At 44.1% G+C, this 27,814-nt stretch overlaps 1 protein-coding gene across 1 annotated transcript in view; it reads right to left on the bottom strand.

Annotated features, from left to right (window-relative positions):
* The window catches only part of LOC135904405 (cylicin-2-like), a 43,711-nt gene that overhangs the window by 8,781 nt on the left and 7,116 nt on the right, over window positions 1–27,814 (bottom strand). Inside the window, exons 3-10 of the mRNA XM_065435193.1 lie at window positions 27,171–27,233; window positions 22,360–22,404; window positions 18,395–18,448; window positions 16,111–16,173; window positions 10,931–10,990; window positions 9,489–9,569; window positions 8,032–8,076; window positions 1,059–1,119 (exon numbers count right to left, since the gene is read on the bottom strand). Coding sequence (XP_065291265.1) covers window positions 1,059–1,119; window positions 8,032–8,076; window positions 9,489–9,569; window positions 10,931–10,990; window positions 16,111–16,173; window positions 18,395–18,448; window positions 22,360–22,404; window positions 27,171–27,233 — 472 coding nt within the window. The remainder of the gene's footprint in view (window positions 1–1,058; window positions 1,120–8,031; window positions 8,077–9,488; window positions 9,570–10,930; window positions 10,991–16,110; window positions 16,174–18,394; window positions 18,449–22,359; window positions 22,405–27,170; window positions 27,234–27,814) is intronic.

Raw genomic sequence — 27,814 nt, forward strand, 5'->3', positions numbered from 1 at the left:
AAGGAACCGGGCGCGTTGCTTTATGGCCTTTGAGATTTGTGCGCCGGCGCACGCAAATGGCGGACGCCGCGGCTGGTTTGTGAATGCTAGAAGCGCTGGAAAAGGGTCTCTTTGATTTTCCATTTAACATAATTATTTTATCGCGCAGTCAAATTACAATCCGAGATATATTATGTGTGTACGCTGTGTGTAAGTCATAGTTTACGATTTTTCTACGTATTTTAGCTTGAAAAAGTCAGTTACGGTAGTTTAGTAAGTTCCTTGCGTCCCATGGGCGACCTGGGTATGGGTGGTTCGAAAATCTTCGTCGAAACGACGTCCGACCCCGACACTGGTTTTTCTGCGACATGGGCTCCTGAACGCTATCCTGTTAAAATTGCTATTGGAAGGAAGCCAGCACGTTTAACGTACCTCCAATAAATTTATTTATTTATTTATTTATTTATTTATTTATTTATTTATTTATTTATTTATTTATTTATTTACTTATTTATTTATTTATTTATTTACTTATTTATTGATACCAGTTGCTCCTGGAGCAGAGTTTTACATGACGGGTGGGTTGTTACATTTGTGCGAGGTCTTCGATGAATGACTTGAAGTGGCTAGGATTGGAGGGGCGCGCAGCATCGGTGGGCAGATAATTCCAGTCGTTCACTGTTCGTGTGGAAAACGAGATGCACAGTAGTGCGCGTGCGCGGGGACCACACAGCTTTAGAATGACTGTTGGGGAGCAAAAGGCGATGAGCCGGAATGATAATCGAGCGGGCAAGAGACGATGGATAAAACTTATGGTAGAGGGACAGGCGCGCTATCTTTCTGAGTAACTCAAGACTACGATGATTCGCTCTATGTTTTAGCTCAGTAACGATAAAATAGTGAGAATAACCAGACACAATAAATCCAATAGCGCAGTTTCGGATGGACTCAAGAGCTTTTAAAACCTTAACTGCATAGCATGGCATGTTCGGCAGTAATGCGCTTTTATGAAACACTTCGAAAGTCTATGTCACCTCTTGCAAAATAGTTTTTGTCAGGAAAGTGTCAGGTGCACTTACGCCTGAGCAGCTCGGTTTGCTGCAACAATCTCCTTCGTTATGTCCACGGCTGCATTAGCAACTAGAACAAAAATAAAATGCGATGCAGTATACGCATGTTTCAAAATATTTACAGCAAATGTGCTGTAAGCTCATTTGATAGCAATGGTGATTGTATTTACATTCTCGAAGCAACAGAAGGTCTACGACTATGATGGATGGCTCAGGGTTAACTTGAACCAACATGGGCTGCCCATTCACAGACGTCCAAAGGCCTGTACGTGCGATTTTGCTTCATTTTGTTTGTATGAGTACAGCCTCAGCAATCGAACCTGCATTCAGCTGAACCAATCGCTTTCTCGCGCTCCTAAGGTGGATTTTAAGGGCTGCTAGGATATTGGAGGGCACCTAGCGTAGATTATCTTCGTTTGTTTCTATTATAAGATGCTTTATCGGTTTGCCGTGGTTTGAAAAGTGCTTGCGCCTCTTCTCAAGTTCAGTTTTGGTAGAGCCATAAAAATTCTTTAAGAAGGTTGTAGCTAGCAGAACTAAATCCCTACTTAGCAGCATCACACATGCAATCAGAATTATATTTGTTTAGAGTGACAGGGTGACCGGCTACGAACTGCGCAAGCGTCCGCACCATCTAGCTCGTGGTAGCCTTGCTGGGATTCATCCATGTTTGGTCTATATTACATGGACCTATTATGCGACATGTCCATGCGTGGTCTCAATGTGGCGTTTGCCTCTACTAATTTTTTAATGAAAGGCGGCGGACAAGTCGAGCGATTGACCTCCACTGTAGACAAGAGGGATTCAGTCTATATCATATTCACAAAGTTAACGTAGCCTGTACAATACGAGGGTGATAACACGTGGTTTGTTGAAATAAATGCGTTCCTATTCTGCTTACTGAAATAAGGACACGTGTGATGACGGTCGTCTTACGTTTGCGGACTTCAGTGCGAGATCTTAGCTGCGAAAGCCTTTAGGATACAGTAGAAGGCGCATTGCTTTCATGGCGACATTTCAGAAAATCCTAGAAACATGCTTTGTTTAAATGAAAGCTACGCACTGCTCTATAACACATGTTAGCGTAACAACGGGAATACAATAAGTCCTATATGTAGTACAACATAGCTGGTCCCGCGGTATGTGCGTATCACTATCACTTTATCCAGAGCAAATGAGCCACGTGTAAGATGTGCCTGTCTCTTCCATTGCCGGTTTTTCTTTTTTTCACTTACTGTTTTCAGCGTCATCATATTAACCTGTAATATAAGAGCTCGGCAACTGCGGGCAATGCTACCATCTGCTTTTAGTACATTTGATGCATACCATGCCTGACACTCCGTTGTTAATTGGTGTGCATTACTTAAAATTTTCAATGCACTTAGTTTTCCCGTGGACCCTTAAATATTCATCTTGCCATTCTAATATTTTTATCATTTCATGCCACACATCTACATGTCACTGGTGAAGAAGATACGAAAAAAATTGTGACATCATGTAAATAGAGAATCCCAGTGTCCTCTTCGTGCCAGTGACGCTGCTTCAATATGTAGAGCTTCATGTCCTGAAATATTCCTTGCGGTTTTCTACAGACTCGAAACTCTGCGCAAGAATTGGTTCCGTTGGTTCCATGCAATTGAAGCATAGCATTTTTGTGTAGCTATATAATGGTATTTACCTCTTGATAATGGTGCCAGTACGAGGACGATGTTCAGGCACATGAAACTTACCCACCCATATGCCTTGATTTCTTCGTATGACAATTTTATTTGCATTGATGCTGTCGTCTTCATGTGTGACCGCATTTAAAATTACTCTTATGTATGAAACAAACAGACCAAAGAAAGGTTTTCAGCGAGTGTATTTCCCTTATTCTGTGTTTCGCTGTATCTGCTAGGTTGGCGACTAAATGTAGGAACGCAAGGTGAGCGCATTTTTCCGGTTTAATGTTTGGACCTTCATGCACGCTCAAACAGGTACTACATCAACCTTGGGCCAATTATAAAAAAGAGCTTTTGCACGTTTCGAGTATCCAGCCCACTCAGTATTGTTCACCGTTCTCTTGAAAATGAGGTAATTTTTTCAATTGACCTTATTCACTAAATAGGGGCAATTATCAGCTAAATGGTAAATTATCAACTCAAATGTTAGAGTTGACTTAAAGTGTTGTGTAGCGTATACTAAAACGTGGCCAATCATTTTACTTCACTAACGCTAGTGGCCAAGGCTAAAGTAAAGCGCGCGAGATCTGAGAAAGCACCGGCTGTGCATTTTCCTTGGTGGCATTAACAAAAATTGGAGGCTTATCAAGGTTAAGCCCAGTGGATTCTTCGCATCCACTGGGCTTAACCTTAGCGTATCCTTAGCGTTTGGAGGCATCGTGACCGCATACACGCCCGGCGCAAAGACGCTGGCGCGGTTGCGGGCAGAGAGACTGACGCGACGGCGGGAGCGCGCCGCTTCATCCCTGGCGTGACGTCACATATCACGTGATGCAGCGATGGTGGCGCCGCCGCCGCGTCGCGCGCGACGGCGTGAACCGAAGCGTGGAGGCCTCCGCCGGGCGACGTCCGACGGCGCGATATGAGGCCCCATCTGCAGCCGGTGTGACGTCATCACGTGACGTCACATCATGTGATCTCACTTCAGGGTCAATGGTGGCCACCGCCGGGAGGCGACCGACGGCGCGATATGAGGCCCCATCTGCAGCCGGTGTGACGTCATCACGTGACGTCATGTCATGTGACCTACTTGAAGGTCGCTTCAGGGTCAATGGTGGCCACCGCCGGGAGGCGACCGACGGCGCAATATGAGGCCCCATCTGCAGCCGGTGTGACGTCATCACGTGACGTCATGTCACGTGACCTACTTGAAGGTCACTTGAAGGTCAATGGTGGCCACCGCCGGGCGTCGCGCGAAGGCCCGAAACCTACGCTAATATTGCGTATTCATTGAAGATAACAAGATAATCGATAGTCGCCAGCATGGTTTCCGACGCGGAGTTTCTACAAAAACGCAACTACTAGAGAGCATTCACAACTTTGCCGCAGCGTTGGATAAATCTGGTCAGGTTGACATCATATTCCTTGACTTCGAGAAAGCTTTTGATCGTGTATCGCATCCTAAACTTCTTTCGAAACTAACACCTATACTCAAAAACGATTCCCTCCTTGCATGGATCGCAGCATACTTGTCTTTTAGGCAGCAATCAGTGTCTATCGACGATGTCAGTTCACATTCTGCCTACGTTCATTCAGGTATCCCCCAAGGTTCTGTTCTTGGGCCGTTATTCTTTTTAATCTTCATCAACGACATTGCTCAAGACATACCGGTAAAAATCCGCTTATTTGCGGATGATTGCATTCTATATAACGAAATCCACAGTTCTGACGACCAGGTTTCTCTTAACAAATCTTTAGCCCAAATATCAAATTGGTGTACTTCGTGGCAAATGCAAATAAACCACAGCAAAACGGTAGCGATGAGACTTACGCGTAAGATGAACCCACTCATTTTCACTTATAGCATCAACGGTAACAATCTATCTGTAGTTTCAAGTTACAAATATTTAGGGGTAAATATTACATCCGATCTTCGATGGAATGATCACATCACATACATACACAAGAAAGCCATGAGACAACTAGGCTACTTACGGCGAACACTTCCCAAAGCTTCAAGCGATGTAAAACTTTTGGCCTACAAAACGTATATAAGACCAACACTAGAATACGCTGCAGCAGTGTGGGATCCGCACACAAATATAAATATAAGGAAACTAGAAAGCATTCAGCGAAAGGCAGCTAGATTCATTTTTAATTCGTACAGCAGCAAAACATCGCCGACTGCTCTATTAACTTCTGCAAATCTAGAATCTCTTCAAACAAGACGGTACCGCGAAAGGCTAAAAACATTCTACATGATATACAATGATAACCTTGGAATCGACAAAAACACGTACTTGAAACCTCTTACGCAGCGTTCCACTCGTTCTTTCCATTCAAAAAAAGTTAGCGAAATTTATTGTAGAACCAACACTTACATGAATTCTTTCTTCCCCCGTACCATCCGTGATTGGAATCGTTTGCCCAGAGAAATAATCGAGAGCTCTTCTGTTGCCGCTTTCACTGCCGCACTTCAAAATGTGAAATGATAGTGTCTTTTCACCAATGATCTAGCAAGGTTTCATGAAAGCGTCGCACTTATCTCCTGCTTTTCTTTATTTTGATGTTTTTAGTTATGTTTTCTTTATATTGTGCATCGCTATGACATGTATAACGCATCGAACCAAATACCCTTTTTTTTCTCTTGTTTCCTTCACGTTGTCAATTGTTGAGCAACGCACCTGTCAAATATGTCTTGATGTGTATTCATATATCTACTATTGCGATATGATGTGTGTTCATATATATAACACTTTACCATTTGAAATTATATAATTCAGTGCCGTACTTCACACAACATTTTTTTGTATGTGTGCTCTTTTTGTTGTTCAGGTATATTTGTACCGAAGAGTAACCCACTCCTGCTTAAGGCCTGGAATTCAGGCCAGCAGTACTTAATAAAAAAAAAATATATGCTTCGCATAATAGGTGTTTCTCACTATAAAACTGCTTCAATTGCTCAGTGAACGGATCAATAGGCAGCACAGGACGATTCCGAGTGACACAGGAGAAGACAACGACCGTTGTTACGGAGCATCAGCCACAACCTCCTCGTCCTTACTGCAATTTTTTGATATCAGAAACGCTCGCCCGCACGCCAGCTTTGTCTCTACTTTTTATCGTCATGAGCCGAAGACCGATAATTTCAGAAGGCAAGTTACCTTGTTACAACTGGAAACCAAGGCCACATATTCACTCAACAGTCCGGTGGCACATTCATGTATTTCCTTTGCATGTAGCAGCGAGCGTCCATTCGAAGTATGTTTGAGAGCACTAAGAGAGCTGCGCCAAAGGGCAGTCATGTGGAACAGCTTTAGTTATCCCCTCAGTTACTTAAGGTTTCGAAAAATTAAATGCACACATGCTATCTTTCTCGGGGGTTTTTACTTTATAGTTTTCAGACACGCACACGTTATGGCTGTGGAGATGTCGACAAGTGACTTTTTACCGTTTTTTTTTTGTCGAATTCTCCCGCAAGATTCCATTACACCGATGCACAAGAAATTGCGCCGTCGCTTGATACAGCGGGTCCTGTCCTGCCTAGGCCTATCTGATTCAGGCCGAATGGGTAGCCCTCTCTAACCTGTTCGCAGTCTTTACGCGAAGTGCACTGGTGTCATTGACTGCTGATTAGAGTTCGCTACACTGGCCTCACTTCGGCCGCAAAGTTCTCACGCTACCTCGGTGATCTTCTTGAGATTAGTTCTCAATATCGTATAAGTTAACGGCCTAGCCTATGGTCACGCATAGGCAGTTCACGGTGTCCCTGCAACGGTACGGTGACGAGATCTGTCACCGCTATGGCAAAACACGGCGAGACATGCCACTCGGTGTCACATGGCGCGCCGCTACGTTGCAAATAAATCATTACCTTTTGAGCAGTGTCCGCACATGCAACACGCACTTGTCATTTCCTTGAAATCGTGTTCATTCGGGCCACACACGCCTGTACATCTATTACCCTCTCTTGTGCATCAACTATCGCGCACGTGAGATCGGTTTTATAAATATTCCATAACTCATTAACGCATCCCACACGCGTGACTTTCTCGTGACTGAAATTAATTTGCTGCTTCAGTAACGTGTGGCACAGCTCTGCATTCCGCAGTCGGGAGCGATGACTGCATCGACAGTTTTGTTAGCAATAGATTCACAACTTTCTAGTTCGCTTCTTGTCAATGCTGCATAATTGCGATCTTGAGCATTGTTCAATGAAGAAATAATTACCTTGCACTTCTTAGCCCCAGTAAATATTTTCGTTACTTCCTGTCACTGCTCTTCAAATGTACTCATCTTGCATGTGTAATGTACATTTCTGTGCCATATACTTGCAAACCTATCCGTGACTACTTTTACTGTTCCATTGCTACTCAGCGGTGGCAGCTTCGACGGTGACCTAATTCGGACTATTTTATTTCTCAAGAATTTTTTTCAGCACAGCACGAAATTTTTGCTCATCGTGAACATTTTACGCCGAAGTCAACAGTTTGAAATTCAAATAAATTATCATTGTTAATTATTGAAGTACAGCACCAAAGATCGAGTTCGCAGAAATGGCTGTGACAAATGCTGCAGTGGTTGCCTTCGTGTTGCAAGCACATGCTATTTTCTTATTAAAGTCTTGGCATGCGTTTGCTCAAGCATGCAGTAATTGCTTTGCCTGTAGGAACGATATTATGGTACCCTGGACGTGAAAGGTTCTTGAGACCATAATCAACCAAAGAAATTTATCTATAATTGAGGTAGTTTTCAGCTTACTAGATGGGGACAAGAAAATGAGCCCACATTAGCGCTGCGTGCGTCCATTTTCTTGTCCCGGTCTAATAGGTGAAAGTTGTCTAGATATACTCGTCGTAAATACACCTTTCATAAAGTGAAATATAGGGGCCCTTGGTCGTTCGACACGTAAAGTGCTACTCATGGATTCCAAGAAGTCGCTGAACGATTATTGAAATGAACTATGAACTTGCAGTGCTTAAATGACACGCACTGTCAAATAAACATTGTTGGCATCTAGCACGACCACGTTTTGCCCGTATAACCAAGCTTGTGGAAGAAATTATTGTAGTTCCCATCAAGAAATTAACAAAATGACCACATGTGCTTCACCTAGCAGAAATAATGCAGCGGTCATATTCGTGCGTACATTCAACGAAAGAAGGCGCAACTACAACCATGTACAGCACATGTAAAAAGCGTTGCGCAAAGCCTCAATATCGACAGAACTAATCCAACCTGCGGAAATGATTCATTATTGAGCCATCATTGCAGCCATTTGGTAGAGCACAAGAATTCGGTTTTGCAGCTGCTCCACTTACCACTTTTGCCTATTTCGTTTGCCATCATGAGGCCCATCATTCTACCTGGAAACAAAAAAGAGACCTGTACAACATGGTGGGCCTACAGTGATTCGTAAAACAACAGTATAATGCATTCATTAAAATCAATCCTCAGAATCCCTGAGGAAACTCTTCTAGACTAGATGATGTGGCCTCTGATGTACCACGACCAACTAAGCTTTAACGTTTGAATAGTAAAACTTTCTTCTCGAACTAATGCAACTATGTGGGTGGAGAACACTTAGGCTTCACCTTTAAGAGTCGAACACGATAGCATTCAAAGATCACTGACTGCCTCTCACGCTTCCCGGCAACTGCAGATCACGCAACCGTAATGTTTCGAGGGAAACGCTGGCGGCGAACGCTATGCACAAATGTGAGCTTTCTGGTTGAAACGCTGCCTCTTGCGCGGGCTGATCCTGGAGATAATGCATAGCCATGCTAAAAAATTACATCATTTTCAGGTTTCTGTTATCGTTTCACATTTCTGATATTTAAGTCTGATACCCCTGACACACGGGCACTCTAAAGTCATTTAGGTAAGGGTACATCTACCGGAAAGGCGTTCAAGCGCAGTGACACACGATAAAGGAGTACATCCCTTTGGGCAAAGTTCCTTTGCAGGAAAGGAGATCGAGCACCTACTTTTCGAGGAGAAAAGGAGTCACTTTTACACACAGTGTGGACAACTCGTCAATAGAAGGGAACCTGCCACACAACTACGGTGCCCCATAAGTATTTTTGTACCTTGCAATTATTTAAACTGCCCACGCTACTCTAGAAAATTTAACAAAAGTAGAAAATCGACTTTAACTCGACTCCTCAAAGCCAAGTATGCGTAATTGGCATTGAAATCACGAGAAATTTTACAATATTTGGCGCCAAAATATTCCAATTATGGTTTCAAAGATGTTATCGCAGTTGAAGGAAGGGAGCGGGGTTAACCGTCACTGTAGCGAAGGTACTCATATAGTGAAATATTTCTTTTTTCCTGTCCCGATGAATGCACTATTGCAAATTTCTACGTTTCTTAATTAACACTAATAGAAGGGAAACTACACGTTTCAGTACAATATACTGTTTCATCTTTACTCTTAAATGAAGATGTTGACTACGATCGTGAGGATTCATTGGCATCTCCTATGAAACTATAGGCGGCTAGAAATTGTCCGCTAGCCTGATGATTTAATCAAGTATGCTGCATTTGTTTTTTATTGTAGCATTTTTGTGTACATTTCGTTATCTGTTTTTTTTTCTTCCTCAAAACTTCTCTATGTAGGTTGCACCGCTAACATATGTCTCTGGTTCAGGTAAATTCTGGACAAAAAGCGCCGCCATGTGGCAATACAAAGTCAGAAGTAAGCTACTTGACATCACATAAGTCATCAGACAACACAAGACGATTCGCAATAGCAAAAAGACGAAATTTCACTTACCCATTCCCATGCCCATTCCCATGCTCCTTCCCATACCCATTCCCATGCCCACTGGGTCCATCGTTCTACCGTTTCCACCTCCTAGAAAAATGAGAAGGGCACCAGTTCAATACGCAGCTCTTGCAAATGTTCTTGTGATGAAGTGTCACACACATAACTGACAACAACTTGAAAAGTGTCTGCGATATAGCGGTCTCCACTTGTAACTTTTGCGAGAACGTATCCCCGCTCGATACGTTTAACTCTCGGTGCCCTGGGGCCGCATTCTCGGTTCATCGCTTTTGAGATATTGTCGCGTTATATGGTGTCCCGCCATTTGCCTGCTGGCTATGGTTATCTGCTAAATTTAATGTACCGAATGTTATTGCACGGAAATACGGCGCCTGCTTGCCGACGTTGATCGGTAAATCGAAAGTTCATTCTTTAGAACGTCTAGAAACGTTATAGCAAGGGACACTGGAGAAACACTAAATTAAGATATACTGGTCGAGACTTTTTCACAGTCAGTGTTCTGTGTCATTCTGTGACATGATTCTGCGACAGGTTATACTACGTCGTGTGGTAGCCTGTATACCGGGCAGACGAGCCGTTGTATAAACGACCGTTTGCTTGAACGGGCCAACAACCTTGGAGCGAAGACCGGCAGAGATTCGGCGATCCACGTTGTCCCCCCATTGCGGACGTAGCCCTCACTTCCACGGAACGCGAGTCGCCCGCAGCTACCGTCGCACCCGCGCTCGAAAAATCCACTAGGCGTTCGTCACTCATTACATAAGGCCTAGATGTGTTAGTTCAACATCAGTTGTATTAACCGACAAAGAGATTAACGTTCTGCGCAGCTGAGCAATTCACCATCCTAGGTAGAGTAGGACGCATGTGCTTGTTTCACACCTGGGGCGCTTGCTTTGGCGTTTTCAAAATGAGCGACCGTTTTCGGAATAAGGGAGCTTAATCTACGATGCAGTGGAAATTATTTTCCTCTTTACCGTACCTTTCAAGTCCTTCGGCTAAAACAACATGCCGCGTCCTTTAATACACGCCTGTTGAACTTGCTGTAGTGATGCAAGCTATAGTTAGTAGTATCGATAGTGCTATACGTAGTGCACTATCGATATTGTAAACTCACGTGGCCTACCTCACGTAATAACTGCAACATCATCTTGCCGATGTTTTGGTGTTCTCAGCTACGTGCAGTGAGCCAAGAATTGAAAAACTATCAATGGTGTCGTATAAAAATATCGCCATAATGTCGATTGTTTCATTGCAAAGTATTGCAATATTTTGGTAGTGCTGCTGCTGGTAAATTTTCCGGTATTTTTTCATCATTAATTTGCTCCCATTATCAATGGAAGTGGTCCATAAAAATGTGTTTATCAAGCGTTAGCTTCAGTGCAAATTTTGCAACAGGTTCGGTTTTATAAGAAGATGGGAGCTAAACTCACCGGTAGCTTCAGTTCCATTCTGATGCCCATTGGCTGCGGGCGAGTGATCGTTTTCTTTGCCTAAAGACATATAAAAAGCACATATGTGATACACGCTTGTGGTGATACAAGCTTTCTATGGTAAATATAGGTACACTTAGTGCTAAGCAAGGCAGGATAGGCTGAAAGTGCCACAGTTAAAGTTCTGAAGGAAAATGTGGTCAAACCTTTTGCTGCACCCAGGCACGTACCCAGGATTTTTTTTCGGGGGGGGGGGCCCACCACCTCCATCATCATCATCATCATTGTCGTCGTCGTCGTCGTCATCGTCATCATCATCATCATCAGCCTGTTTTGTGTCCACTGCAGGACGAAGGCCTCTCCCTGCGATCTCCAATTACCCCTGTCCTGCGCCAACCGATTCCAACGAGCGCCCGCGAATTTCCTAATTTCATCGTTCCACCTAGTGTTTTGTCGTCCTCGATTGCGTTTCCCTTCTCTTGGTATACCCATTCTGTAACCCTAATGGTCCAACGGTTATCTAACCGGCGCTTTACATGACCTGCCCAGATACAGTTTTTTCCTCTTTATGTCAATTAGAAGATCGTCTATACCCGTTCGCTCTCTGATCCAAACCACTCTCTCTCTCTCTTAACGTTATGCCTAGCAATCTTCGTTCGATCGCTCTTTGCGCGGTCCTTAACTTGCTCTCAAGTCTCTGCCCCATATGTCAGCACTGGCAAAATGCACTGATTGCACACCTTACTTTTCAATAATAATGGAAAGCTTCCAATCAGGAGCTGGCAATGTCTGCCGTATGCGATCCAACCTATTTTTATTCTTCTGTGAATTTCCTTCCTATGATCAGGGTTCCCTGTGATTAATTGACCTATAGGTAAACATACTCATTCACAGTCTCTAGTGGCCGACTGGCGATCCTGATCTCTTGTTCCTTTGCCCGGCTATTTATCGTTATCTTCGTCTTCTGCATATTAATATTCAACCCCACTCTTACACTCTCTCTGTTAAGGTCTCCAATCATTTGTTGTAACTCGTCTGCATTGTTGTTGAATAGAACAATATCATCGGCAAACCGAAGGTTGCTGAGATATTTGCCGTCGATCTTTACTCCTAAGCCTTCCCAGTTTAATAGCTTGAATTGTTCTAAGCGCGCAATGAGAAGCTTTGGAGAAATTGTGTCTCCCTGTCTGACCCCTTTCTCTATAGGTATCTCCCTGCTTTTCTTTTGTAGAACTAAGGTAGCTATAGAACCTCTGTAGATATTCTTTCGCGAAGGTCGAGTCAGTAAGACGAGAAACTATTTACAGATTATATTTACAAAAACGTTGCAGCGCTGACCGGTTAGATTCACAGCGCGAGCCCAGTTCGTTCTTCCTCCTCTTTTCTGGAGTTATGGCGCCTACGCGCCTCGTTCAAGCAAACAAATACCACACGCATGTAGCAATATTTTCCAAGCTTTTTACGTAAGCGTTCTGTACTCCTTGATTACGTAGTGCGTCTACGATTGCTGGTATCTCTACTGAATCAAATGCCTTTTCGTAATCCATATAAGCCACATAGCGAGGCTTATTGTACTCTGCAGATTTCGCGATAACCTGATTGATGACATGGATGTGATCCAGTGTAAAGTATCTCTTCCTGAAGCCAGCCTGTTCCTTTGGTTGACAAAATCCAATGTTGCCCTTATTCTATTGGAGATTATTTTGGTTAAAATTTTATATAATACTGGGAGCAAGCTAATGGTCCCATAATTGTTCAATTCTTTAACGTCTCCGTTTTTTTGTGGATTAGTATAATATCTGCATTCTTCCAGTTTTCTGGGACCCTTGCAGTCGATAGACACTTCGTATAAAGAGCCGCCAGTTTTCCAAGCATTATGTCTCCTCCACCTTTGATTAAATCGACTGTTATTCCACTTTCTCCTCCCGCTCTTCATCGTTTCATGTCTTGCAGGGCCCTTCTGACCTCATCGCTAGTTATAGGAGAGTTTCTGTATCCTGTTCATTACTGTTTCTAAGTGAGCTATCGTGACTCCTCTGGGTGCTGTATACAGGTCAGCTTAGAATTTTTCCGCTGCTTTTACTATATCTTCGAGATTGCTGATGATATTATCCTTCTTATCTTTTAGTGCATACAACATTGTTTGTCCTATGCCAGGTTTCTTTTTTACTGATTTCAGGCTGCGTTCATTTTTTACGGCTTCTTCAGTCTTTCTCATGTTATAGTTTCGAATATCAGTTATTTGTTTCGCCTTGTTGATCAGTTTTGACAGCTCCGCGAATTGCGTAACGCTGTGCGGCCGCCAGTCCCATACAACCGCGTAGAGCGCAGGACTCAGCGATTCTATAGACGTACTGCGCTCACCGCGAAAGGTTAGAAAAACACCCACATAAGCACAGCAGAGAAGTGGCTACGTGAGGCGGTTCCAAACAAGTAATTGTTCTCCACTTCCGGCGGCGTTTTCTCTACTTCCTTTTTAAATAAAAAGATGTTGATCCATAAATATTCTCATAAACAACGGTTAACTTATTTATTATTCGCTTTTGCTTGCAGTTTGGTTGTTACCTTGGCTCTCTCCCTTAGTAGATCGCTTAATTTCTCAACTCCTTGCGATTTTTGTTTCCAGTTGCCAATTTTGCACGAAAAGTGCTATACAATTAGGGAAAAACAGACGAGGTAACGGGTGACACTCATCTTACTTACGGGTTTAAGGGTTATTGCAGGGTTTCATGATGGACGCTCTTTCACATTATTTTATTTCACACCTTATCTAACCCATATCAAGTGTATATGGTTCCGGGCATCTGCCAGCGTCGCAGCGAGCCGTAACTCAAGGAAATAATAAAGCAAAGGGATAAGTTAAACGCAATTGGCGTTTTCTCCGGCCGCAACTCGTTCCATGAGAGTACAGACCAGCTGAGTAACAGCCGCATCCCTCTTCGACCAGCCTACACAAAGAAGGTTGAACTTCCATTGAGCGGCAGTGGTTGAACTAACAAAAGCAACAGCTATGCGCGTGACGGTTGAATAGATGGTGACAAGTGAACGCATCTCGAGTTAATCGCGTGGGTGCGGAATCTATGAGAAAACTGTCCTTCACATTACAAGAGATGCCGATAACTACCGCCATCTGAAAGGAGTGAAAAAGGCAGCATAATGCTGAACGATGAACAGCTGTCAAGTCTCAACATTGATCTGGCGGCGCTTTAGGAATGTGTGAGGAGTGGTGGCGTGGGCGGGGAGGGGTGGGGGGGGGGGGGGTATGCCACTTGATTTCGGGGGGGGGGGGGGCCCGGGCCCCCCCGGGCCCCCCCCTGGGTACGTGCCTGGCTGCACCCACACAAAAAACTCGAATTGCAAGACGGGAGTGCCATCGACCAATTTCTTATATATATATATATATATATATATATATATATAGACGAGAAGCAAGCAGGTTAACCGAGGGACCCGATCTTTATTAGTCATATTATAAGAAGCCAATAAACACTGACACCAAGGACAACACAGGGGAAATCACTTGTGAATAATAAATGAAATAAAGAAACGATAAATTAAGAGAAATTAAAGTGGATGAAAAAACCACTTGCCGCAGGTGGGGACCGAACCCACAACCTTCGCATTTCGCGTGCGATGCTCTACCAATTGAGGGTTGTGGGTTTGGTTCCCACCTGCAGCAAGTGGTTTTTTCATCCACTTTTATTTCCCTTAATTTATCGTTTCTTTTTTTTTCATTTAGTATGCACAAGTAATTTCCCCTATGTTGTCCTTGGGGTCAGTGTTTGTTGGCTTCTTATGATATGACTAATAAAAATCGGGCCCCTCGGTTAACCCCCTTTCTTCTCGTTTATTATATAACGAGGGTCTCGAATCCGGCAACATTGATGCCTTCAGGTTGCATATGCGGGATTATCGACCAGTTGCCTTCACCCTAAAGGATCACGTTCTCGTGACGCCTGCGGCAAAAAGGACGTTCCGCGTCCGCCGCCACGGTCTGTGAGTGGTGGCGCTGGCTAACACTCCTAGGGTTCTATTAGGTCACATAAATACCGAAGTGGATGGGAAAACGACGCCGCGGTAGCTCAATTGGTAGAGCATCGCACGCGCAATGCGAAGGTTGTGGATTCGGTTTCCACATGCGGCAAGCGGTTTTTTTTCATCCGCTTTAATTTCCCGTAATTTATAGTTTCTTTATTTCATTTATTATGCACATGTAATTTCCCCTATGTTGTCCTTGGTGTCGGTGTTTCTTGGCTTCTTATGGTATGGCTATATATATATATATATATATATATATATATATATATATATATATATCAGAGACTCTACTTGGTAGAGTCTCTGATGAATCAGCCGAGCCCATTCTTCAGTTATATTGCGTTGCTTCGCAACTGGTGCTTGTCGAGTCTTTCATGACGACAAAATGCACACCTGGCATTACTGGAGAAGGCTATTGAGCTGTTCCGGCTTACCTTACTCGTAGAAAGAGGTGTTTATGTCGAAGTTCGTTTGATAATTATGGCCATCAAGGTAAATGCGGCAGAATCTGAGAGGAGAAACGTATTTCGATCTTCCACAATTTCTTCAGTGTCTGGGATCGTGCAGCCCGTATTGAGGTTTCTGTACTACTGGCTGAATTTTGTCAACATCCCCTTTGCTTTCCCACTGTGCAGTGAAGTGACTCCTCTTGAAAATTTCATGGTCGATTATTCTATGTTGGTAACCCTCGAAAATAGCGTGTAGGTCTATGGATACTATGTTTCGGATGGAAATGATGACGCTGGTTGAGTCGGACTGCGAGAGTCACTGCATACTCTTCAAATAACTAAACACTAAACACTAACTAAACACTAAACATAAATACTAACATGTGACGTCAAAAAAACTCACTACCTTTGAGTAAGTTAGGCACTTAAAGCCGTAGTTACACTCAGTAACTCTTGACGCTAGCAAATATCACTAACTCAAACACTCATGACAACCATCATTCAAAGACTCAAAAAAGGAAAGTTGCTCGTGTACTGAAGCACCATATAAAGCAATGGAAAGTAAGCAGTTGGGCCAACACTGGAGCCGCAATCGACAAAACTCTAAAAAAGGCGCTTGATAAGTTGTACTGCTAGATAAGAAACACCACAGCAGGATTTTTGTTATCGCAAGAAAGCTGCAGTTTCACTCACCCTCATGCTCTGATTTCTTGTGCATTGTTGTATGCTTGCCTATTGGCTTGTTCTTCCCGCTCCCTAAAAATATGCACAAATTTTTCCGTTTCATACGCAGCACTTACATGTAAGGTCGATGGGGCCTTCAAAGTGGCCAGAAAGCATCAAAGTCATCAAAAAAAGCGCTTCATTAGCGATGAAATATGCAACTCGACCGTACCACTCCCAAGCACCCATAATAATCTTGGTATGCGTCACCCAGCTTTCCCAGATGGCAGCGTGCATCGTCTTTGAAGATATCACAGTTTCACCCGAAGAGAGAAGCAGTGAATGCGATAGCAGCATATAAGATATTACACGATGTTAAAGCTTGTAGTCGTATGGCAGTGTGAACTAAACTAAACGCAAGCTACTTAAGATCGAGCTCTTGTGCTAGAGGTCCTCTGTTTGAATCCTGCCATCGGACGATTTAATTTATGTTTATTAATTAAAGCAAACGTCCTTCAAAGCGATTTTACCACCATATTTCTGTATTTGGCATGTTTCAAGCCTCTTTCCTGGGCCAGTCATGGAGGTAGTGCACAGCCACACCAGTAAAACTACCTCATTTTAAGTTGAGCTCTGTTGTTGCTTCGGACTTTTAATATTTAAGCCTGAGAAAACGAAAGCAATGCGCTGCCGGTGTTTTTTTTCAAGGCATTTGTTTGTGGGCTAGCATTGCCAAAATTCTGAGAAATAATTTTATCAAGGGAACACACTATATGAGAAACTTTAGTGATAGAATGGTGTGGCAATACAAGCCGCATATACTGCATGTAACGTAGCACGGCGTGGCATATAGCATACATATACATAAATATATACGCAACCTCATGGCGACGCCAAGTCCAACGGCGAACACTAAACGAAGCCTTCTAACGCGTCTAGCAACGAGCGGCCAGGAGTGAGTGCGTACTGGTACGTTTGCATGTGGTCTGACCTTGAGTTTTGCATGGTTCGAAGTGAGTTGAGTGTTCAAAACTCTTCGAAATTAGCGATACCTGACGGCTGCCCGACAGCAGAAAAACAGGGATGCCAAACTCCTACGCGGGCGGCCGCGGCTGAGCGGGAGCTGACTGTAGTGGGCTACTTCCAAAAGTAACTATTATATATAAATTTGAAAGAAGATTTTTGCTTGTTAGAAGCCTGTTTATGTAAAAAGTTGATTTTTGGGCTGGTTGGTTTTCCATAATTCAAGCAGTAACTTAGCGCGATAAAAACACAGAAACAAGAAAGGTGGACGAAGACAAGCGCTACTCACAACTGTTTACTGCAACAATAGAATCAGACATATATATCTTCTTATCACGCATGCGCATACCAAGCAAAAGAGAACAAGCACATGCACATCACAGGCGGTTGCGCAAGAAGTCAAATTCGGCATCTAGTAATGACATAGAAGACTCACTTATACACCTATCTCTATTATTCTAGGCCTCAGGTGCAAGCCTAGAATAGGCGTCAGCGCTCCTGCCCAGAGTAGTAGTCTCAGAAAATCGAGCGTCACAACCTCACGCGGTAACAGGAGCCACCTTATCCTCGTTTTCTCTTCAGTTTTTGCGCATGCTCGATTTTCTACCCTCCCTCTGGTGCTTTGCGCGCGACGGGAGACGGCGCGCTTTCTCCCCGTTATCCTCCCTTGCGCACGCGAGATTCAGCCGCCGTCATGGGCTCACCCTCACAAGCATTGACTCACACATACAGCATGCGGCGCGTGGCGACAATGTTATCGCACTTGGACTTTATACGGAACACCACGGCGAAGGCAGAAATGTGCCTAGAGTGCCCACATAACTGATGTCGCAATAATGCGCCCAGCAACAGTAGAAAAAAAAAGCTCACTGATGCAAATACTCTCCTTGATTGATGTCACGTATTGGCCAATAGCAGCCGCGCATGGGCGCCTGCTAGACGTATTACGAAATGAAGCGTCCAGAAGAGAATTAGGAGCACGCTTATGTTGAAAAAGGAGGGTTTGAGAAAAAGATGATATCGCGCTCCACTTGCGAGCCCTACGCGCGGCGCACGACTACTGAATTTGGCTGAGATCTTCACAGCAGCGTATATGCTTTCCCCGCACGGCGATTCTTCACCAAGCCTGAGCGCTAGCTCAGGACTCCTTTAAGAATTACGCCGTAAGCTGAGCTACAAGGGCACTTGATCTAATTATAAGTTACTGGCATCAGTTAGTGCAAAGGAATCGCATCGATGAGGAGGTTCGTAGCAGTATACTTACCTTATTTAGGTTCGTAGAATTACTTACGGTGTGTTGCCAGCTTCTTCAGTTTCCTCCCCCGGGCGTATCTCGGGCGATTTCCTAATGTGTATAGAAAGTAACTTATGTACTAAGGCCCTGCATTTTTATTTAAAGACGCATCGTAAACACAATGACTAAACACATTGGTTACATCAGTCAGGACGCTGGTTACGTACAGGTGCAGCATCGTTCTACAGTGGCTGCTGTGGCCCGTTGGTGTTTTTTTTTTTTAGAGCGCAGCTCTTTGGCGTCCGTTCCTGGGTTTCGCGTCGTCGTCGGCGTTGTCGTCGGCCTCGTAACCAGCTCCGCCCCCCTTTCATCCCCCCAGCGCTAGCAGCGACCGACTGATACCGCTGGATGCCGCTGACGCCGCTAGAGAGTCAAGATAACGTGACTGCATAGAACACCGTCGCCGCCATGCAGAAAGAGGAGGACCCTTTCCCCTGTTCTTGTGTGGCGGATAGGTTGCTCTTCAGTTGCCGACGCGCCGGTTATTTCACGTAGGCCCCGGCACGTCGACGAATACGTGACCACCTTCCCACGGCTAGACTTAGCGCTGCGGAAGCGAGGGTATCATATTGTTTGTGTCGGCATCGGCGGCGTTGTTCCTGAAACCAACTCCGCAGCTGGGGTTGGCTCACTATCGGCGTCAGCGGCATCAGTCAGTCGCTGCTATCTCTTCCCTCCTCCCTTTATCGTGTTGTCCGCTTGCTGCGCGCGCTTCTGCCCCCATCGTTTGCCGCTGGGTGTACACGCCGCCCCCCTCCCCCCTCTTCCTGCGAGTCTCCGGTTGTCAAAGCGCCGGCTCGAACTTAATTCCTTTCTTCGCTCCTCCTCCAATGCAACCCCTGTGCGGTGGCGTCGTGCACTTCCTGCAACTCGCATTAACCGTCCATCGATCCACACCGATGTTAGTAGTGGGGGACTTTAATGTTGACATAAAGACAAACAGCAATTTCCTAACACTTATGCGGGAGAACATCCCGTTCCTCTCGCTCGTAACGCGTCCCATGGCTGTGACAACCTCGCGAGGCACTTGTATAGATCTCGTCTTTGAGAATCAAGCATTGGTGTACCAAGTCGAACATATATCAGTCTATTTCTCCGACCACAAAGCTTCCTTCATGACTGTCAAGAACTGTTAGTGGAGTCTTTGTTAAAGGAATACGTGTGAAAAATAAAAAAAAATTCTGTGATAGCGCATACATGTGTTGCTCGATTTCTTTGCCTCAATCTATCGAAAAGGTGAAACAGCTTATTTGCTGCGCTCAAATTTCGCATTAGGAAGTAACGTAATCGTCGGTAATTTTTTCTTAGTGCTATTTGAAAGTTTTGAAGCCGCTATCATGCTTTCGGGGTGGACTAGCCGGTGCAACCGCCTATCACTGGGCTAGAAGGGCTTTGCAAACTGCAACAGCTATCAAAGGAATTATTGCCGTAGAACTCTGAAGAACACTGATGAAAGGGCGCCTTAACTGGAATGGAAAGCCGGATCCTCAATATACTGGGGAGTTCATCAGGTCCTGCATTGCACCAGTTCTGAGCGAGTTATGCTTCTCTGTGTTACACAATACGCTGTCTGCGTTGCATGAAGAAACAAATGTAAAGAGAGTGTTGAGGTACGTTGATGATTTTATATTTTTATTGATTGTTACACTGCGGAGTTTAGCCTAGTTGTCCACAATATTCTAAACATTGTTGAATGATTTCTTATGTCGGGCATCTACGGCCTGTAGAAGGAAAGCCATAGTTCTGGACCTAGAACTGAACCTTAGCAACTGCAGTCTTTGTTGGAGTTACGAGCCCTCTGCTGAAAAACGACTCCTTCTATATCATTCTCGCATTCCAAACTGGTCAGGCGAGCAATCGTAAACATTTGTTTTTTTATCGTACTCTGCGCACACCTTCAACTATTTGATCGAGAACCGCGTCAATCGTCTAAGTCAGGGTGCCCTTACAATGGGTCGCTTGCCGTGGCTGAGTGAATTCTTAAGACAGCACGATCCAGAAGTAAGGGGCTCTCAAATTCAACTAAAAAAAAGCGATGCATTAATCAACTATGCGTTTTTATTCGCCGAAACCACGATTTGATTATGACACACGCCTTAGTGGGGCATTGCGGGTTAATTTTGACCACCAGGGAATCTTTATCATGCCTCTAATGCATGGGACATGGGCGTTTTTGCATTTCGCCCCTATCCATCAAAATGCGGCCGCCGCGGCCGACATTTGGTCCCGCGACTTTGTGCTTGGCACCGCAAGACCACGCCGCTAAGCTACAGCGGCGGGTGTTAAAAAGAAAGAAACAATAACGGTGCTGCAGTTCCCGACATTCATATCCTATGGTACAGCTTGGAAAAGATTGCCCGGCGTTTAAATGTAGAGGCATTAGCTTTGACACAAACTAAGCAGGATGACTAAATCAAAGGCTACTGTCAAACAGCACTTCGAGAAAAGGCATTAAAGTAACAATATGAATATAAATTTTGGGGTTCTATATGCGAACACCATGATTTGATTTGATGCACGTCGTAGGGGGGAGGAAGGGGATCTACTGATTATTTTCGAACAGCTGGAGTTTTTTTAACATGCCCTCAACGCATGGTGCACTAGCTTTTTGACATTCCACCTCCATCAAAAATTAATCAGCCCTTACAATGTATATTATTATTATTATTATTATTATTATTATTATTATTATTATTATTATTATTATTATTATTATTATTATTATTATTATTATTATTATTATTATTATTATTATTATTATTATTATTATTATTATTATTATTACAAACACAAGGCTGTCCATTTCCGTCCGGTAGAAGCCTATGTACTTGCCGCACACGGGCATCCCACAATATTTACAACTTCACTATGAACTTATAATAATAATAATAATAATAATAACCTTTATTCATAGAAACAAGTGGTACAAAGTGCCAAGGCATTAGGAAAAAAGTTGCTACAGAAGCAACTTGACTGGTCCTAATAACCAGAAGGTTATTCAAAACAGTTTCTATGATTGTGAAAAGTAGATGAAACTAGGCGTCATGCTAGAGTCTTCTTATCGGATAATTGTCATATAATTTATTTCCGGATAGTTTCGATAGAACAAGAGTTACAGCCGTTTTCTGTAAGCATACTCCCTCCGTAAACGTCCATGTATACTGACAGCAGACGGGAATTCTGTAACGTTTACAACTTCACTACGAACTAATTATTACAAGTAAATGAAGCTCGTCGTAATGGTAGAGTCGTCTTAACGGCGAATTTCAGTGTAACTTTCTCCAAGATAGCAACAATGGGTTGAGAGCTACAGAGCATTTGCGAGAAACTGGAGTCGAATTTCTTTTTCGTGTCGACGCGACGCGTAGACGGACGGACATCGACCACCACCGGAGGGTAGCTATACATAGCTTCGCTGTAAAAAGATCGCTGGTTGAGCGAAGTGCGTCATTTACCACGTACCATTTATATGTAGTATGTTTTACGTGAGGTAAACAAAACGCTGACTTAACGAACGGACATGGGAACGCAATACCGTAATTTTCCGGTGGCTAGCTGGCTTGCTGTCAATGCACGTCTTTCTTTGACCAGTGCAGTGTCGTGGGTAAAGCAAGAGATCAGACGAAGCATGAATCAGTCTAGGCCATCCGTATTCAAAATGTATTCGACATGTGCGTGAATGCTGTTTCAGAATTACTATCTCCAAAGTAATCAGCTAATTTAAATAGTCATGCAGTTACGTCGTCTTCGACGTAGTGTCACGCCCCAGTTGACGTGCGCAAAAGATTCATATCAAAGTACGTGTACTTCCCGAAACAAGCAGCAGGAAATGGCACCGGGTGTTGTGGTTATTTGACCCTTCTTCTCTTTGTAACGGTACTTCAGATCCCGTTACTAAATGCCAGCTATAGCCCGAATCGCTGCCTTGGTACCTTTCGTGACTAGGTGAATTGAATACTTACCCACAAAATATGATCCAGGCTTTCCGACAAGATATCGTGGTCCCTCTAGAAATAAATATAAACGCATCGTGAGTGTCTCCAGGTCAATGGCATCGCCTTTAAGCAAGCGTCGTTGCTTCTGTTTATCGCAGCCTTTGCCGTTGCGTTTTATTGGAATGCAGTGCTGCTGGAGGCAAGACACTCGATTCACTTCCCGTGAGCAGCGCAAAGTCTACGTAACGAGAAGAAGCAATTGGCAATTGCCGATAAAAGAGTTCATGCGCTTTTATATTCTGTCACGTGGCACAGGCGTGATACGACAGGGTCGCGTTGTGAGTTCAAGCTCCAATACTTTCTATCCATAGCCTCTGGTCTGCTGACACCGTCAGCGTTCAGTGCATTATCACGAAAACTATAATCTCATTGGTAGCAGCTTATGTTATCATGGACGACCGAAGTGTTGAAAAGCGCACCTTTTTGTGTGTTTTTCAAAAGGGAATCTTAAATTAAGTGCATTTCTCATTCAGGCGCCAACCTGTATGGAGCAAAATTTATTTCAGTGAGTTCGAGAAAGTACAAAAGCAGTTTGATGAAAACCAACTTGCAGACAACGTGCCAAGCCATAACAAACTAATTGAAGAATTGAACTTAACAAAGGTGGATGTTCGGCCTGGTTGCTTAGGCATAGTAGCACCTGGCTGTTGGTGCCTGTTATAATTATATTCAAGAAAGTTCATTTCTTTCGGGTAAGCAATTCCTCCTTTTTACACAGAAAACGAAGTTGCATTGGAACTGTCGCGTAAACCATTGTTGTTTTGTCTCGCATCCTTAATAAGCTAGAAAAGACTGCCGCTATAACGTAAAACGGTATTACTCGAAATGTTTGTGGATGCAAGCGAGACCATAATGGCAAGAAATACGTGAACGAAAAAACCAGCCAAAAACACAAAGGACAAGAGAAGAAGTGCACGACACAACGACTGGACTATCAACTGTGGTTTATTAGAATCGGTGACGACGGGCATTTGTGCTGGATGTTTTCACCTAGGGGCAAGAAAGCTCTTTTACCATTTGGATCTGCACATTCAAAGATTGTAAAAAGAGGAATTGCAATGAATTGTTTCCGCAATGCACTTGAAAGCAGCTGTCACCACGCCATTAAAAGTAGCTTTGACGCACAATCCCAACGTCTAGAAGCCGCAGGGTTCCCTCCGCCTCTTTTGAAAGCGGTGGCTGAATCGCTGCTTCAGAGGCTAAAGAAGGAACGTACGGAGCCGGTAGATGGTGGGGCTTTTGAACGTAAGAAACTGGAAGTTATGCCGTACGTACATAAAGTGAGCCACAGTATTAAGAAAGTTGCCGCCAAACAGGGAGTAAGTGTTGTTTTTTCTGCCCCTTGTAAGCTTTCGGGTCTGTGTTCGCGCATTTCTCGAGGCAGGGCAAGGAACCATGTTTGCACAACGCAGCATGAAAATCGTTTCACGGCATGTGCTGCAGGGGTTGTTTATAAGTTCCCTCTCACGTGCGAAAGATTTTACATAGGCCAAACCGGTCGATGTATTAATGACCGCCTGCGTGAGCACCACTCCTCCCTGGGGTCAGATAACGGTGCAAACTTGCCTCGCCATTGCAATGAGTGTGGTTATCCATTGTTTAGCAATGTGATGATTCTTGGTAGGGGCAAGGGCAAAGAAGAGCGTGAAATCTTGGAAGCGTGCTTCATCAGTTTATTAGGTGATCACTGCGTTAGTACAACGTCGGTGCGCTTACAAGAAAAAGAATTTGAATTTCTAAGTCGGTCCCGATAGAAACGGTGCTGTCTTTTCATGCTATGTGATAAGTGATGATGCGGTTGCGCATGCTCTGCTGCCCTTGCTGGGACTACACCGATTCTAATAAACCACACTTGATAGTCCAGTCGTTGTGTCGTGCACTTCTTCTCTTGTCCTTTGTGTTTTTGACTGGTTTTTTCGTTCAAGTATGTACCAACTGGCCCAGATTTCAACCCTTCTGCAAGAAATACGTCGAGAAATAGAAAATTGACTTGTTCGATAAATTACATCTACAAAGAATTACATGGCCTTTTTTCCTCTAAATAATAGAGCACTTCCTTCTATGGGTTTCTATGCTAGAATACTAAAACCTTGAGGGGGTATTTGTTTCTTTTTGATTGTGTCCAACATATCAATTCTTGACACTCGCAGAATCACATTATTCTTTTTCTCATTCAAGAAACAGTACCCAACCATCTGCTGTTCATTCATATCACTCTGCTTTTCTGAACACATGCCTTTATCAGTAGCGCGAAGTCCAGATTAGTGAATAACACAAGGCAACGAATAGATCAGGTATTTATATTACCTTGCAGGTCCATTGAAGGCCATTGAGAAGAAAGGGCAACAGTAATTACATGACAGAATTACAGCAAAGTGCAACATCGTTATACAATATTAACGCGCAACGAATTCAGGTTATCACGGAACATTTACCGATTGGAGATGGATGCAATGTAACCCGGCAGACTGTTCTAATATGGAAGAGCTCTTGGTAGTGGTGATGAATTTGACAATGAATGCGCATGAAATTCAGTGCGTTGTGAATGCCACGAGATATGCGCAGAGGAGCATGAAGCGGCAAAAAGTGAGAGTTATTACTATGAATGTACCTGTGAAAGAGACACAAACGAGGAATGACGCGGCGATCTTCCAGTGACTGAAATGCAAGGTTTTGTTTTATTCGGGTAATGCTCGAATGATAGTCGTAGTTGCCAGAGATGAATCTGGCTGCCCTATTCAGAAGGGCTTCGAACAAACGGATTAGATAATCTTGATATGGTGACCATGCGTATGAAGCGTATTCTAATTATAGGCGAACATAAGTAAGATATGCTAATTTTCGTACATTAGAAGGCGCGTTGCGCAAGTTTCTACGCAGCTAGCCGAGAGATTGAGAAGCTTTGGATGAGACAGTTGCTACATGCGTTGTCCAGGATAAGTCCAATGAAAGATAAAAGCCGAGATATCTGTACTATGGGGCAGTCAAAACTACGGCATTATTAATCGAATAGTGAGACAATTAACTTGCATTTTGAGGCGCTAAGCGACATCTGCCACGCTACGCACCATCTATAGGTTAGCTCCGGTTCATTTCGGAGAGTATAATGGTCATCGAAATATTTATTAATGTGTGCTGTGCTCACAAATTAAATTTAATAAAAATCACTTTGCTGAATAAGACCTTGCTTAGAGCGAGCTGTACTTGACAAAATGCTCTGAGACCGTAACCTTTCTTGGTGGTATAGATGCGAACGATGTAGTGAGAACATATCCCATCATCGTAATATCCTTGCGGCAAGAGAGGCAAGAGCAGCTTCTGCTTTGACCTACACAGATAATATATTCATTGTGCACAAGGAAATAAAACTACAGAAATTGACGATTTCTGCAGAGAGCTATTGTAATGGCTTGTCACCCATTCCCCGTCGGTGAGAGGTCATCGACGGGGTAAACAAGCCGGTTGGTCGTTCCGTACACAAGTGAACAAAGTGAATGAGTCAGAGTCGGGAGAAAGACACAAAAAAGTATATTTATCGTCTGGCAATGACACAAAGATTTAAAAAAATACAAGAACACTAACACACATGCACTCAATATAGATCGATGGTGAAGACAACAGAAATACAATGAACAGTTCAAAGGGGATATAGAAATTAAGGCTACACAAAACACACTTAGTGGTGGTCAAGTAAACAGAGTTCAAAAGAAAACAAATGATGGCATTCGCATCGCCGGGTAGCAACAGAAAGTCCATAAAGCGTGGAGTCGACGGCAGAGTTTTCCCGAAGAACGCTGGCAAGCCGATCTCGTTGCGGTGGATGCGATTGCTGGGCTGGGTTTCCCGGGAGTCTAGGTCCGACGTTTTCCCTCGAGCAGGTTGAGCTAACTTGAGGGGAACTACCGTGAGCTTCGGTGCAAACGTTGGTCTGTCACCTCTTACGCCAACTAGTAACTCGCAGTTCAGATCCGGCTAGGCTGCCCAGGCGATACTGGACGGCACTAGCTCCTTGACGCTTCTCAGCAGATTGTACGCTCTGCTTCTAGACTGCTTAGCTCGGTCTAAAACATACCTGCGTTTAAATAACTTCTCCGTTCCCTAGTTCCCTGTGTTGGGGAATGGCAGATATTGGTGACGATCCAATCAAGTTCCCGCAATTGTATACCGGCTCCTCCCAACGTCTTAGCCCCGCCCCTTTTAATTAGGGGTGAGGGAACGGGTGATTCACCCCTGCTGTTAGAGGTCGTGCTCTTGTATTGCACCACACACGCACACCCTTGAGTCCGTGGCGGGCCTCTGTTGTTCGTTCACAAACACAGGAGAAACGACGGCAGCCGGCTATACGGCGCTGTCGGCACACATACAGTGTCAGCAATTCGTGGACACAGGATTGCACAGAGACACCACATATTTCGGAGTATTCGCACCCCGGCCTTCTTAGCAAGCTCCTCAATTCACACGCGGGGCAGAGAATGCACAGGGGTTCCTACAAAAAACCGTCGGGGCGTCGCGGTCGCGCCAACGACAAAAAGACAATAATCTCTAAACCTGCCTTCGACTTCTTTCGGCTGCTTGCCCGAGTGGCCGTCAATAACTGTCTTGCTCGCCGATTCCCATTCCTACGACCCTTTGGCGCCCGTTGATCGGTGATTCGCCGAATCGGATAATGCCGCGCCGTGACACCTATGCATGAAGCGCACTTCCTTACGAAGACGTCGCTGAAACCGTAAAATTTAAAGCACCGTCTTACTACATGAACATGTGGCCGCTGTACTTACTTGCTTTTTTCGTCCATGACTGCGGTGGTTTATGCAATAATGGGGTGTCTTTTCTTGGTATACCTAGAAATGAAGGCATAAAAACGCACGTATATATAACCCGATTTATAACAGCGTACGCTGAAAGACCCCGCAATTATTGTCTAAAAGTGATAATTTTTTTCGCAGAATTTCGGCAGAACCCATCTCACAATGAACCTTAATGTAATTAGCATTGATGCAATGTAGCGACACACCGTACTACCGCCGCCGAAACCCCTATATATGAAAAATAAATACAGCGATTCAAGTCATATGGGAAAAACAGGGAGGTTAAAGCTCATTGGCTGTCCTGCACTGGTGAGGGGCAAAAGGGTAGAAAGGGTATGTAAGAGGCCTGTGCGTAGCCAGGCTCCTCTCTACTTCGGGTGCTACGCAAACACTGCCGTTATGACCCACTCTCAAACGTCGCCTGGACACGATGCGCCATCTCCCGATGCCGTCGCGAAGTCCGCGCGTGGCGTTTGTGCGCACATATGCGCATACACGATTATCTGAATATATTTGCCGCAGCCTGGTTCCGTTGAGATCAGCTCTAGAAAAGCTATAAGATATATTTATATAATTTTTTTTGTCATTGAAGTGCCTCATGTGCGCTCTGAGCT

The sequence above is a fragment of the Dermacentor albipictus genome, chromosome 7, assembly GCF_038994185.2.
Source record: "Dermacentor albipictus isolate Rhodes 1998 colony chromosome 7, USDA_Dalb.pri_finalv2, whole genome shotgun sequence".
NCBI classification, from domain to species: domain Eukaryota; kingdom Metazoa; phylum Arthropoda; class Arachnida; order Ixodida; family Ixodidae; genus Dermacentor; species Dermacentor albipictus.